Source organism: Prunus mume, linkage group LG5 (genome assembly GCF_029339155.1).
Source record: "Prunus mume cultivar Tortuosa linkage group LG5, ASM2933915v1, whole genome shotgun sequence".
Taxonomy (NCBI): Eukaryota; Viridiplantae; Streptophyta; class Magnoliopsida; order Rosales; family Rosaceae; genus Prunus; species Prunus mume.
This window is the reverse complement of record NC_142702.1, coordinates 14,495,274-14,509,837: the sequence shown is the minus strand read 5'-3', so window position 1 is coordinate 14,509,837 and position 14,564 is coordinate 14,495,274. Positions and strand designations below refer to the sequence as shown.

Sequence of the window (14,564 nt, the reverse complement as noted above, 5' to 3'; positions counted from 1 at the left end):
AAACTTATTTTCTGATGGTTTTTGTGTTGACATCATCCTTTTACCACCCTCCTCTAAACTCAAATGCAAATTGAAATGTCTACAGCTACCCAACCCAACAAACAAGTCATATATTAATTTGCATATAAACAAACAAACATAAAACTTAAAAATCAAGAAAGTATAAAACTTTAAATCAAAATGATGAAGAAAATTGATGAAAGCAATAAACAAAGGACTTGTTGAAAGGGGAGAATGTCAGACCCGACTTGGACTTGTTAAAATCTCCCTCGATAGGTGGAGAAATATCCGTTGATTGCAGAATTGACTTCGTGATGTTCTGTTTATCCTGGGGACTTTTCCTTCAATTAGGTATGCAAACCCCACCAACCCATTGAATTGCAATTTCACGAACTTGGACGTCGTCGATGGCGATGAAGCGAGAGTCAACCCCAATACCAACTGTTGACTGGTGCCTCTTGCGTAGGAGAATCATAGGGAGAAGAAGATGAAAGCGTATGATGTTTCACGCGTTTTTTTTTTCCTTAACTTTATAATTAAACATGTATTATTTAAATCGGGGGTTTGACTAATATATATATATATATATAAACCGGAGTATATGAGTTGTATTAGTTAGTCAGATAAGAAAAGTATTAAAAGTCCAAATCGTTTAAAATAGTTCAGGTCATTAAATAATACAAATTGACGACATTGACTATTTATTCCTATCCAGAGTCTAATACGGTGTACCAAACGAGCCCTCAATGTTCGTTTTCAAACATAACCGTGTGGTTGGAATATTGAATCTCAATTCTCCCTGTGTTATTCAACGAAGATTGTGGTCGAAAATACACATTCTTATTCAACTTTCATTCCCAATCAACCCAGACAAGACTGCAGACTTTTTCCATTTCTTGTCTCTCAAACCAATTTGGATCTCTCATCTTGTTCAACGAATGCGACTTCACCTTGTTGAGGTTGAAACTTGTTCGTCCAATGTTCGAGAAAACTTTGAATACGAAAAAAAATAAATCAGTGATGGTTGATGGCCCTTGCTCATGACTCATTCAAATCTCACGCCAACCAGAAATGTAAATTATAATAAAGAGGGCACATTATAGGGTAAACGTTACAAGAACTGACAAAGAAAAAATCAACCATCTTTCCCTCCACAGCTCCACTAAAAAGAGTATTTAATAATTTGATATGAGCTCCTTGTACACTCACTGCTAATTAATATTTATTGTTATAAAGGATTTGAAAATCCCTATAAAATTTTCATGTTGAAATCCACTCGTTTCCCTGAATAAAATTCTGCACAGAGTATGTATTAACATGTTCGGATGGGATCTTGCTGCTAAATGACACTCTCTTGGACAAATCAGAGCCAGCTCCAGAATTACCAACTTCCCCATAGAAAAGGGTTTTCAAAGCAAAATCCCCACTCCAAGGCATCCATCCCTCTGGGGTAATAAGAGCTTCCATGTTACAGTTTATATAAACTGTCCTCGAATACTCCTTCCAGGGCCTCCCCAAGTAGTTCTTGTGCACTTGGGGCTTGCTGCGAAACAACGTCATGTACTCTTCCGTTCCGTTGATCAAGCAGTTCTGAAATACGAAACCTGTCAACTGTGCGGGGTCTGTTCTGCCGTGGGCGGTGACTGCGTTGTTTTCGCCTTTCTCGGGTTTCTGTTGTCGAGGGCGGACGAGGATGTTGCAGTCTTGGAAAACCGCAGCTGAGTTTCCGAAGATGAAATCGACGTTGCCTTGGATGTTGCATGACTTGTAGAACTGGCGGTTGCCGTGCGCGTAGAGAGTGTCCTGGTTGCCTAAGAATTCACAGTTCTCAATTACAGAGAGATCACTGTCTGATCTGAAGGCTACTGCCTGGTGGACATCAGGGCCTGCTGTGTTCTGGATTGTGAGGCCACTAGCCATGAACCCATCACCAAGAACTCCTGCATAATAAGTGTTAACAATTAGCATCCTTACTTGCTCAGGAAACTATCAAGCATAAAAGGAAAAAGCTCAAGGAAAAATTGTTGCTTTCATGTCACATTTATTTCCTACAAAACGTGGGTGAAGTTGTGGAAAAATGCAAACTAGAAAGAAAACATCAGAATCAAAATAATAAGTAGTGCCAAACTAAAGGAAACACATTTCTCTGTTTTGTCTTAGGACAAAATTATTGCTAATTGCTCAAAATAAGACAAAAATATTATGATAAAAATGTCCCTCGGCAATATCATCATGACTCTCTCGGTGTCTCGAGAGTCATGTGCAGACAGCAATACCAAACCAAATACGACAAGTAGTGGAATCTTAAGCTAAGCCTTTGAATAAACCCGAAAATCTTAATGCCATAATGCCTCTCAAATCCCCTAGCTTAGTACTAGCCAGCCATTATCCTAAGCACCCATACCTAACAAGATTAATTGAAGAAACTATCTCTCTCCTCCCATTCCAACTAAATACTTCCATGTCTTAAAGAATGAGTTCATTTTACTTCAGAAACACATGAAAGTGTTTCCCACCAATCTTTACGTTTAAAAATTACAATTGCTTAGATGGACCGCAACATAAGAGTGTGTTCCAGCATGTACTGCACGCACCCATCCTCCACAATTACGTGGGTGCGAGTCCACACCACCGCACCACAAATAGTGTGATCGCTATCTACTGCATTTGTTTTTAACTACCAAGTTGGAATGGCAAATTAAAAACTTCAGTAATTAAAAAAATAATAAAAAAAAAAGTATGCAATGACCTACCGACTGTGGCAGTGTTGTACGTGGAAATTCCGGGCTGGCCCACATTCAACGACCCGGTAATTACCGTTTTGCCCATCCCGTCACCCAAAAACACCACGTTTCGCTTCTCTAAGGGCACCCTCACGATCTCGTCGTACACCCCAGCCTTTATACGAATCACGAACTTCTTCGCTCCCGCGTTAGCCGGTGCGGCGTTTACCGCCTCCTGCACCGTCCTGTAGCATTTCTCGCTCTCCTCCTTGCAAACCGTCACGTCCGCCTTTAAACCCGGCGGCACTCCGACCCGAACCTCCTGGCCGGACCCTCCACCCTCGACCCGCTCCCAGTACCCGTCGCGCTCGGTCTTGGGCGGGGCCCACGACTTGGTGTCCTTCCCGAAGTTGTCGTACGAGAACATCATGCTGAGGGCGTTGCTGGATTTTCCGGTCAGGGAGTCGAGAAACGACATCGTTTGGTTGACCATCTGTGTGTCGTTGGCGTACTTAAGGGCCGACCAGCAGTCGTATTGGTAGAGCAGCGCGGCGCTCATCGAGGCACGTGCGTTTCTAATGCTTCCACGTGACAGGCTGTCAGTGGAGAGCGAAATGCGGTACTCGGAGTTGCCGAGGACGTCGAGGCAGTTTTTAGCGGCGGTGGTGCGGTTTTCGTTGCCTGCGGACGAGTCTAGGATAGACTTGACCATCTTCTGCGCTGTCTGCAGGCCATCGGTGGACACCTGGATGGCGGACTGGATGATCTGGACTGGGGTGGTGTTCGGGTCAGTGACAAGCCCGGCTAAGGAGGCCTGACATGCGTCGGGAAAGCGCGTGGCTTTGCAGGCTTGCTGGATCTGAGGGTTGGGGGAGATGACGTGGCTGCGAGGCGGGTGGCGGTTGCGGGCGGCGGAGGTGAGAGAGAGGAAGATAGTGAGGGAGAGGAGGGCGAGGAAGAGGAAGGAGGCCATGGAAATGAGAAAGAGGAATTTGGGTTTGGGGGATGAAGAACAACATGGTAGCTTGATGGGTTTTATGGGTTTTCGATGATGATGGGTGGTCATGGCGTCATGGGTGCGTTATGAATTTGGGTGCGCATTCAATGGGTCAATTTTAGAATTTGGGAGTTAGTGGGTTTTGGGAGTTGGATTTGGTTTGTTTGATTCTGGTTTAATTTTAGGCAATAGGAATTGAATTCACGAGACAGGTCACGGGCATGGCTTTTGGGGATTTTGGTTGCTCTGTGTGTCACGGATTTACAGAGAGCTAGGTTTAGGGATTTGGAGATTTCAGTGGAACAGGGAAGGCCATCTGGCGGACTTGAATTGGGAGAGAGAAAAAGGCGAGCAGTAAACCAATCCGCAGCTCAATTATTTCTCTTTTGGTTTTGGACTTTGGATTCTTCGAATCCGGTGGATGGTGGAGAGAGTTGTTGGTTTGGTTTTCAGTTTAGTACGTAACTGAAGGAGAAGAAGATAAAATATACAGGGAAGTTAGTGACGATCTTAATCTACCAATTATGTTACGGAACTGTAGATTAACAACTCAATGGACTTTTCTAATTGGTTTACTGTTTTACCTTTTTCATGGGTCAATGGTATCTTGGCGAAACAAAGAGATAACAAACAAAATAGTTTCGCGTGTCTCGTTTATGACACACACATGTACTACTAATTTGACGGTATCTGTTTCACAGAGCAACTTCTATGCAACGAGGATAACATTTTTGGTTATTTTTATTAATAATTTAATAATACGTTTTAGCCAGAATAGTAAAACAGTGTAATTCTATTGTAAGTAAATTTTTCTATTATAATATGAACAGAATTTTACCCAAATAGAAAGAAAATATACATATTAATGAATATTGTAAACATGATCATTTTCCTATTAAGACTTTGAGAAGTATAATATGGTCAATGTAGAGAATCTGAGGTTTTGTTGTCAAACGATAGGGAGATTGCATTAATAAATTACATAACGATAAACATTTCAAAAGTACCATATTTTATTATACTCTTAAAGAGGCATCGAATTCTGATTAGCCTCGATTATCTTCATTTATATATATTTTTGACTTTGTTTCTTCCTTCAATTAATTTATTTGATTTGTTCATTTTCTCCATCAATTGTATTGTTTGACTTTTTTAGTTTCATGCCTTTGAAAAAATATATATATCATTACGCGATTATCTTAAAATTAAATTATGTTTCACTATAATTATAAAACAAGTCAGCGCGTCCAAATTGTTTCCACTCTTTGTGACTAAATTTGCACAAGGAGTGGAAACAATTTGCAGATCATGCCATGTTTTACTTAGGCCAAATTCTTCATGAAACTTTTTGAACTGCAAAGTATTTCTTTTGTATAAAGAAGAAAGATGATATATAATTCTCATGACAGCACTTGAAGGAGAGGAGGAGGACGGCCAATATAGACAAAGCAATTGATATAATCGAAATTTCACAGATTAATTAACAAGGCCCCCCCCAACAATACTTATGATAAAAGAGTTTACAAAAAAAAATAAAAATGTAATGAAATATTATGTAAGATTTTTATTGATTAGGAACATATTTCAATTGATTGCTATTCTGATAGCGAGGGCTTGGTCGTTTAAGTGGGGTTAGACTACCAATAAGCCGAAAGGGAAAAATAAAGAAGATAAGAAAGAAAGACCAATTATAAAGAGGGAAGAAAAAGTAGGTGCTACGGCAACGATGATGGAGGGATTGTTAGCCGTTTTTGTTTTTATTTTTATTTTTCCGTAAAAGGGACTGTTAAAGTCAATTTTAAAGAAAATTGCGAACTTATTAAGTGGGTGTGTTCTCACGCATTGAATTATTTGGATGATCCATATTTTATGAAATGCGGGTAAATATAAAATCTCTAAATGGAGAGGCTCAGGATCCCTACCACGGTGCCATGAGAGTTTGAGCGTATTGGTTGAGTTAACTACAAGAGGTTTGGCTAAGCACAAGTTGAAAATTGACAATATTTGCTAAGCACGAGTTGAAAATTGAAATTGATTAACACATCAATGTTTCGAGCGTACATATTCAAGAAAAACCTGGATGCACTTTGTAGGCTTGTAACCATTGCAAGATGTTTCGTTAAAACTCAAAGGAACATTTAGATTGCACATGACCTCACCGCCAATCTCATGATTCTTATCTTTGAAAGCAATCACCACGTCAATACTGTAAAGGCGAGTAGTATTGAGAAGCAAGGGTTCCTCAAACACCATAGGCTTCCACCCTTGAACAACTGCATTCTGAAAGATGGTTGGATTATTGGCTTCTAGGCGAAACGTTGTCCGGGTGTCGATCAAGGTGACAAGGCCAAATCTATTTTTTTTTTTATAGTATGCAGTGACTTGGGTGTCAATCAACTCAAAGGGATCCTTGTAAGGGTTTGTGACGGTGATGTTGAGGGGGAGCTTGTAGGAGAGAGTATGGTTGGTTTCGGTGTAATTAAATCGGGTAGATAAGCATCGTTGATGCTGAATTCATGGCCTTTTGGCTCTTCCAAACTTAAGCAGGCATACAAAGTAAAAGCAACCAAACAAACACAACCCCAATATTTCCCAGGAATCGCTGTTATTCTCGTTGCATGAACTTCGAATTGCAGACATGGCTAACAAGAAGCAAGAAACCGTTTAAGAAACTAATGGATACAAAGGCTAACTACAATTCTAGGGTTTATATTATAGCCTGCCCCACTCCAAAGCCTTGTTCAAAGAGAAGTTAGAATCCAAATCAATTGCAATTAGGTTGCCTTGATCTTTTGGTACAAATAGGAAACTTAGTAGGAGAGGCGGATTAGGATTCGGTTGGCGCCTATTATCATGGGTAACTTGTGCTTTCTTTTTTTATTTTTCAGACCAAAAAAACTTGTTCTTTATTTTCTTTATTATAGGAGAGAGAGAGAGAGAAGAAAACAAAGACTCAGGTGTCTTTCTGATTAATAAACTCCAAAAAAACTCTCTTTCTGATTAATTCACATATATCGATGGGCAATAGTCTTCAATTAAATTATTATGTGATAGGCCCTTGCAACTCTAATAGTCTATAAAGGATAAAAGTTGCCCATTTCTTATTACTTATTTACAAAACCCTGCCATTTTTGTTATCCAACTTTTTTTCCTAAACAATCCCTAATATCTAGCCTTTCCATTATTATGGTGTTGCTTGGACTTACAAGTAGAGAGTAGGCACGGGCAAGAGATAAAAGTGTCGAGTACAAATCCAGAACAGCAAAGGCAACTTCCTCAGTTACCTGGGGGACCTGCGTTTCAAAACTCAAGATGTAAGTCTTGCTCATCACTTTGTCACTACAAATATCCTACTTCTAGACCAAGTAAGAACCCATAGAATTTAACGTTTTCCATGTTGTTATACATGAATGAACACATAGCTTGTTATATCTAGGGATCAGAGCCAAGACGCCATTATCTGTCAAATAAGGGATGATATTCCTTTCTCTCAGAAACAGTAAATACCTGCATGAGCTGAATGGCAAATACATCACTGTCTTTTATCCGGGTCTTCGCATCTTTTGATAACTTCACCAAAACAGGGACAACTCCCAGCATGGCTACGTTGTTCCTCAGAATACTCTGATTTCTAGTATTGAGTTATTGCTTCAGTAAGATAAACATACTTCTTCAATGTATCAACCAAGCCAATGGTTCTCTGAACATCAAATCCCTCCAAAATTTCAGTTGTGAAACAGCTGCGCAAGATGAGAATTATAACTGTTGAACCCAAATACTAATAGTTACTTTTTGCAATCATTAAGACATCTATAGAAGGATTATTATATGATCTTAAGTGCAGCTTATAATTAAAAGGAAAAGTAACAAATAACAATTATATCTTGTGTAAATCTTTAGTTTTTCATAACAAGATCAAAAAAGTATATACCATAGACCTTTTAACCAAAGCCAGAGGTTTACTTTCCTAGTTTAAACATGATGATTCACACTAAATGAATATCTAAAGTCATGCAGGAAGAAATGGAGCCATTAAGAATATTACAGGAATGCTTACGCTGTTTTAATGCTTTCTGCAGCTTCAGAACAATTTGGATCACCTTCCACAAGATATCAGTTTCTTAAGTCCACACCTCTAATATATACAACGGAAAGACCAAGCACATCAGCATAACGTAAAAATAATATAATTTCACAGTAACAATATATGATGACAAAGAGCCTAGACTAAATCCAACATTCTAGGAAAGCTAAACCATCAAATGCATGTTAAAACACGCTAGAAGTACACAAATTTCTCTAGTAAATATTGGAGCCAAAAGAGCCAAGCATAAATAGAAAACAAAATAAATAAGAAACAAAGACAAACCAATCATTGTTTAGTCATAACTAATCAGTTGTAGTCATTCACAACCCTTGAATGTGGTGCATCATAGTATCCTTGCACAAACATTAAGTCAGGATGATATCCTATTGTCATTCAAGCACTGTTTTCCACACAACATGCATGCATGTTTTCCACCCATACTTTTGATTCATCTACTTTCAATAAGCAAACAAATGTTTATCTTCAATACCTACCAAACAACACAGTCTACATAGACTGGGAAAATACGAGCTTAGATGGTCACCAGGAATACCAGAAGTGCATCTGGCCAAAAACAAACAGGCAACAAGGTACTTGCCTAGGTACATGTATACACGTATGGAAGATATATTGCTACCTTTCAAATTCGTCATCCTTGACATGAGCACAGAAAAATGTTACAAATACTCAAATAGGTGTATATATATTCAGTCTTCTAGAAATAAATTTTGTTTTCAGCCTTCTATTTTGATATTCTCCTATTCATTCTCTAACTAAAGTTGGTTATTTAACATTTTCTAACTAAGATGCAGTAAAAGCAGATTCATATTAAAAGTTGAAGCTAAAAAAAAAACAGCTTAGTTATGCTGCAACATCTGTAAAATAACATGCATGCAACATATAAAAGCAACTTCACAAAACAAAAAAAGACAAAACCTTGAGTCATTTCGTTAAGAGCCAATACCAAAAGTCTCAGTTTCTGATCCGGGTAACGGTTGTCTCTGATTGAACAACGTAAATCATCCACTTTCTTCCTCTCAACAATAAAATCAAGTACATATTCACTCTCAAGATGTTTATGACGAGCTACTCAGATTCCATCTCCAACTGGTAACCTCCTAACTGGTAGAAGAGTCAATTTGTTAACTCCAACAAGTGGAAAGAAGATTGGTAACAAGAACAAAGACAAGAAAGTTTAGTAAGACACAATTTTACATTGTAAAATAACAACTAGAAAATTCACTATTCACACAAATCTCAAAAATCATTTTATGATGCCATGCGGATTAATACTCACAACAATTTGAGAGTTGAAGTAGAAACACATACGGAACACTACAACAAACCAAAATATTTTTAACAACAAGAATGGAAGGTTCTGAAGCCAAATACTTACAAGTTCTCAAAATTATAACTGAAAATTAGCCAATCTGAGTTCGGGTTTTAGCAAGGGAATTATTTACAAAAAGGTAAAAACAAGTAGAATGGATTAGAAGTATGACTTTGTCATCATAAATAGCAAGAGAGAAATGTAAAAGTCAGTGAAAAATGTGGAGTTTAATTATAGGACTCAAAGCAAGTGGAGAGATTTTGCAAAGCCTAGGCAAGAATAAGGCCACTGAGGAGACATGCAGCCTTACTAAGATGTCCCGGGGAGGTGAAAGTGAAACTGATTAGCTGAAGCCCTACTTATCCAAGGATGAATGGATCAATTCAGTTGAGTGCTTCATATAGGGGAAACCAAAGTCCCATGGTGGGGTTTTTGCTCTATAGAAGGCCAAAATAAGCCCCAGTTGCAATGTCTTAGGTTCTCAAAACTGCATACTCTAAATTCACGGTAAATGCGGGAACAAACCAAAAAGCAACAAGAAAAACAAAATTAAATGCAAAAAAATTACACACTTGCAATATATTACTGACAATTCCACAGGTATATACTTTTCAGAAAAAAGGCCATTAGCTTAGCTTCACAGAATTCACTGTGCCATTACATAAAAAACTATCTCATAACTGAAGAGGGAAACATGAAAAGTTTCCTCGTTGTATTTAAAAGTTTCAGCTGACTCAACGATGAAGTAGCAAAATATGTTAACACAATACAAACACACAAAAAGTGATAAAAAGCAGAACCAAAAGTTGCCATGTTTTGTGAAACTGATACAAAGTAAAACATATGAAAAGGATACTCGACAGTTCAAAATCTAGTTAATGTTCAATGAAAGTATTAGAAAAACTAGCACATAACAGACTTCGAGAACTGACCTCTATTTTGATTTTGAATTGAGTACGAACATTCTCAATTATTCTCCCAGGTCGTGATCTAAACACAATAGATACAAAATTAATCAGAGTTTTATAAACACTAGCAAAACAATGGACAAAGAATAGGACTAAACACTAGTATTGAGCATAGTACAATAGCAAGGATCCAACATGAAGAGTACATCAAAGGGAGACCGGTTACAACACGACACAGACATGATGACATGACAAATCTAAAAAATTCAGGAAATGCACACAGGGGAAGGTGCTCGCACTCACAACCGCCCCTCTCTCTTCTCTCTCACTGATCTCCCTCTCGAGAAATTGAGGTGGTAAGAGGGCTGGGCGGAGAAGAAGACTGGGGAAGATTTATGTTTTAATTCTGTTCAGCCTTCACCTTCTCCCACTCTTTGATTCTTCTCTTTTTATTCATAAATCTTTAAATTAATTTGATAAATTATTGCTCTGTCTTTCATTATGAAATAATTATTACTTAACCACAAAACTCTTTTGAGGTCGAGAAAGAACAAGAAGTATCTTTCACTAGCTTCAAAATGAAAAGAAATATGGCAGAAGAAATAAGTTACTGACCCCCGAGTGGCAAATTGCTCTCGATCATCCAAAATCAAGATCACTTCATATGCATCTTCAAATGTCTCCCCAAAGCTTAGAGGCGGCAAGGAAAAGACATTTGAACTTGCTTTGAAATCATCCGATCTAGACTTGGGCACAGGATGACTCTAAGAAAATCAACGAGTCAATAAGCAACATATAACAGTACACTCAGCAGTGTTCAACAGAACTCGAAAAGGTGACTTTCAAATCTAATAAAGAAGTGCCATAGAAGTTCATACTTCAGTGTTGCAAATCTACAACTAAAATTCGCATGTGACTCTTAAAGTATGATTTTTAGTAAAACTCTGTATGGAACTATTTTGACACTTTCAATTTGACATGATATTTTCAGATATATAACAATTAAAAAGAAGGCATCAAACTTATTAACAAGGATCCAAAGAATCTAAGCCTCATATACAATTCATGGTTCTCCCACATAGGTATATTTTGGAAGAAGCCTTGAGGAAGCCTCAACTGAAATTTCACAAACAAACAAATGTAGGCAGTCAAATAAAATGAAATTTTTTCCTCGGAAAACAAGATCTGGATTCTACTCCACTTAAAATACTAAGCAGTCAATTTTTGTGCACAAAAAAAGCAAAAAATAAAAAATAAAAACAACGTTCTCTGTTCAAGGAATCATTTCCAAACTAACTTCATTCATCTAAAAATAATTGTAACACATTTCTTATCAACATTTTAGCATATAAATCTACTTAAACAACTCCCCTTTGAGCTTCAAAGGATGGGAAGAAATAGGGGGAAAGAAAGTGGGTCCATATCACTTGACATGACATGATATTATGGACAAAGAAAACCCAAATCAGAGGGAAGGTCTAAAACGAACTAAGCAACCAAGACCAAACTCTTTAGTTAAAAGTTTAATATTGGAAAGGAGGGTGTCAGCAATTATAATAAATCAATGAAGATCGAAACTGATTATTATTCCCAGTCCACAAGTCAAGATAAAATTAAAAAGCTAGTAAGAGACATACCTTCACAATGTATAGCCGTGGAATATCAAATGATTTCTTCCACCTACTCACAGTAGGGGATAACAATATCATTTCCGTGGCTGAGTCACGATGAGCAAGCTCCTGATGTGAAATATTCTCCACATCCAGAACAGAAAGCACTTTAGCATTTTTTCCAATGGGGTTTTCCATACTAGACCTCATGAGACATTCACGTGCAGCTTCCTGACCTTCTTGATTAAGCATGTACCTGCAGTTTCTACATGCATTACCATCTTCTAATAGCAAAAATGCAATCCAACTGTAACTTGACAATTTCCAGGTCTATGTTTATAAGAACTGCTCACCATAATACATGATTTCTAAATATTTGGTTCAAGCAAGTACTAAATCAGGTTGAACCTAACCATACCACGAACAAGGTTCCATAGCTAGTAGTATCATTATTTTCTTAAGCCTGTAATCAACTCAAATGTCAATTACCTAAAAAGAAAATATTTGCCCATTGCCGGTTTGACAAGACATGCTTCTATTAAACAGAAAAGAACTAACTGTTACAACAACGATTCTAATAAATTTCACATGATAGTCCATCTGTAAATGATCATTTATATGAAAACAGATCTTTCCTACTATATACTTTTTAGTTGTGAATGATTTTGTAAGTAATTCATTTTTTCATAAAGACCATGTGGTTTATTTTTCCTTGTTCTGCGTAAATTTGTGAAGGTCATAAGGCGAGAGCTCTTGCCATTCAAATTTACAAGTACAGAGGCAGAAAATTGATATAAGATAAATATTAAATTTCTAGACAGCATAACAAAACATGAGAAAGAAATGTAGATACAAAAGAAATACTTTGCTGGGCAACTTGATTTGATAACCAGTCTCTTGGATATCAATGTCTTCATGCAGGACCATCCACTATACCACTCCCTTGCAGAACTCCCAAAGCGTCCAGCTTTTCCCTTTCCCTTCTCTGGCCTAAGAGCAGAGAACCCAGTCTCAAAACATCAGATACATTCAAATTAAACCCAAATAAACAAAAGTAAAACAAAAGATAATTACAGAACTAATATCATAAATTAACATACATAATTGGCACACGAGAAAGCCCACTTGCTTCAGCTGCATCGATAAGATCCTATTTACGCATAAATTCATTCCCATTTCCAATTCCCCTGATGATAACTTAACATCAGAAAACTCCAATTTTACAAAAAAAAAATGTGACAAAAGAAATTCAACCACAGCTGTGTGAGAGTGCATTGCAGTGAATATTAGCTAAAGAAAAATTCCAGTTTACCTGTAAAGTGTAATCAACAATGCATATGCTACAGAATTCTTCTGAGGAACATAGCGTCTGCTTCGTTTGGTTCTCTTATCTAAAACAAAAGGCATATTTGACAGCAAAACTAATGAATTTGAAATGGAGATCATATAAACAGAGAATGTAAAGCCAACGAGGAATGAAACGCACAGTTTCTAGACAAGTCTTCTGGTTCAGAGCTGCCTGAACCGGTCTCGGAAAACCCTTGCATGAGGCGCGAAAATCAACTTCACTACGTCGCTTCGGTAAATAATTTGTTGAGGAACAAAGAAGGTGAGAGCTTTGGGAGGAAGAATTAACGGCCCAGAGGAATCCAGTAGGCGTTCTCGGCCCAAAGTGGTGACAAATCCAGAGCTTTTTTCTTTCCTTCAATAAAATGGCACTTATGCAAAAGACTCAATAATGTAGTGATTTGGACTCACTAGTACAGTAGTTTGGAGTAATTGTTTTATTTTCCTTGGTAAAGTCCTGAATTTGAGTCCTAGCATATGTGTTGTGTGTGTAAGTTTAATACAAACTTATAAATAAACCCAATCCTAGACATGTATTTATAAAAAAAACCCAAACACTATTTAAACATAGAAACACACCTAAAATCAACTCCAAAATCAACAATTGTATATTTTTTGGGTGTGTTTATAAATGGGTTTTGAGTGTGTGTAATGATGTGTTTTGGGTGTGTTTATAAAGTGTTTTGGGTAGCCCCCATTTTGGGTGTTTTAGTGAAACTCCCTAAGTTTAATATATTATCACTCCTCTCAATAGAAGATGTCCTTAAAAAAAAAAATGGCACTTATGCCATGTAGTTATCCCTTCCTCCTATATATGAAACTCATGTGTATGTGATTCCTTAAAAATGAATATATGATCAATAATGTAGTTGAACTGTTTGGTTAGATCAGAGTTCTAGTGAGAAAGGTTAAGGGCATGTTCGGTATTTTACTTGGACCTATTTTATAAATTTAAAAACAAATTTTAAGTTCAAAGCTATAAAAAACCCATTTGATAGGCCTATTTTTAAAAATCCAAACCCAAAAAAAAAACAAAAACGAAAAAACCCATTATTGAAAACAAAAAAGCCATGTGTTACTTTTTTCCTCTCTTTCTCTTTGTTCTTAATTTCAATTTGGGAATTAGGGTGTCCAAATTTCTGATTTTAACATCATTTTTTTCAGATCTTAAAAATTGTTTGTTGTTCAATACCAAATAAGTTTTTAGATCCTAAAATCAGTATTTAAAAACTCTTTTTTTTTAAAAAAAAATCATGATTTTTTTAGTTCTTTTTATTTTTGCATGATACCAAACGAGCCTTAACATTCTTCAAATTAGTTAATATAAAAACAAAATTCAGTTATTTCTTTGTATTTTTATACGTAAAACTGAGTTTTTAGAGCTTACGAACGAAGAAAATGTCACAAGAAATTCATACGAATGTACAGTGTATTTTTAATTTCATACACATGGATCATCCAAAAGTTTGTTAACTATGATCACGTGGCTGTGGTGTTTTATAATTTCATACACATGAATTATTCAATTGAGTGATGATGTGGATGACAATGATGCCAGTGTT

General features: G+C 37.0%; 1 protein-coding gene and 1 pseudogene across 2 annotated transcripts; both read right to left on the bottom strand.

Moving 5' to 3' along the window:
- Positions 1-1,056: 1,056 nt before the first annotated feature.
- Positions 1,057-4,232, bottom strand: LOC103331272 (putative pectinesterase/pectinesterase inhibitor 51). The gene is made up of 2 exons (XM_008233884.3): positions 2,754-4,232; positions 1,057-1,940 (listed from the first exon to the last, which is right to left on the bottom strand). The coding sequence occupies exons 1-2, from the start codon at positions 3,787-3,789 to the stop codon at positions 1,261-1,263; spliced, it is 1,716 nt and encodes a 571-aa protein (XP_008232106.2). The 5' UTR covers positions 3,790-4,232; the 3' UTR covers positions 1,057-1,260.
- A 2,428-nt stretch (positions 4,233-6,660) lies between these two features.
- On the bottom strand, positions 6,661-13,403 carry LOC103331287 (crossover junction endonuclease MUS81-like; annotated as a pseudogene). Its single transcript, XR_016127408.1, has 11 exons — positions 13,142-13,403; positions 12,968-13,046; positions 12,756-12,842; positions 12,520-12,645; positions 11,683-11,911; positions 10,661-10,809; positions 10,066-10,127; positions 8,772-8,929; positions 7,778-7,855; positions 7,228-7,460; positions 6,661-7,013 (listed from the first exon to the last, which is right to left on the bottom strand). The product of XR_016127408.1 is annotated as a crossover junction endonuclease MUS81-like (transcript).
- Positions 13,404-14,564: the final 1,161 nt, after the last annotated feature.

Excerpts from the sequence above, each read along its gene's own strand:
- LOC103331272 (XM_008233884.3), bottom strand. The coding sequence starts at position 3,789 with ATGACCACCCATCATCATCGAAAACCCATAAAACCCATCAAGCTACCA. Across the intron at positions 1,941-2,753 it reads GTACAACACTGCCACAGTCG|GAGTTCTTGGTGATGGGTTC; the intron begins GTAGGTCATTGC and ends CTTATTATGCAG.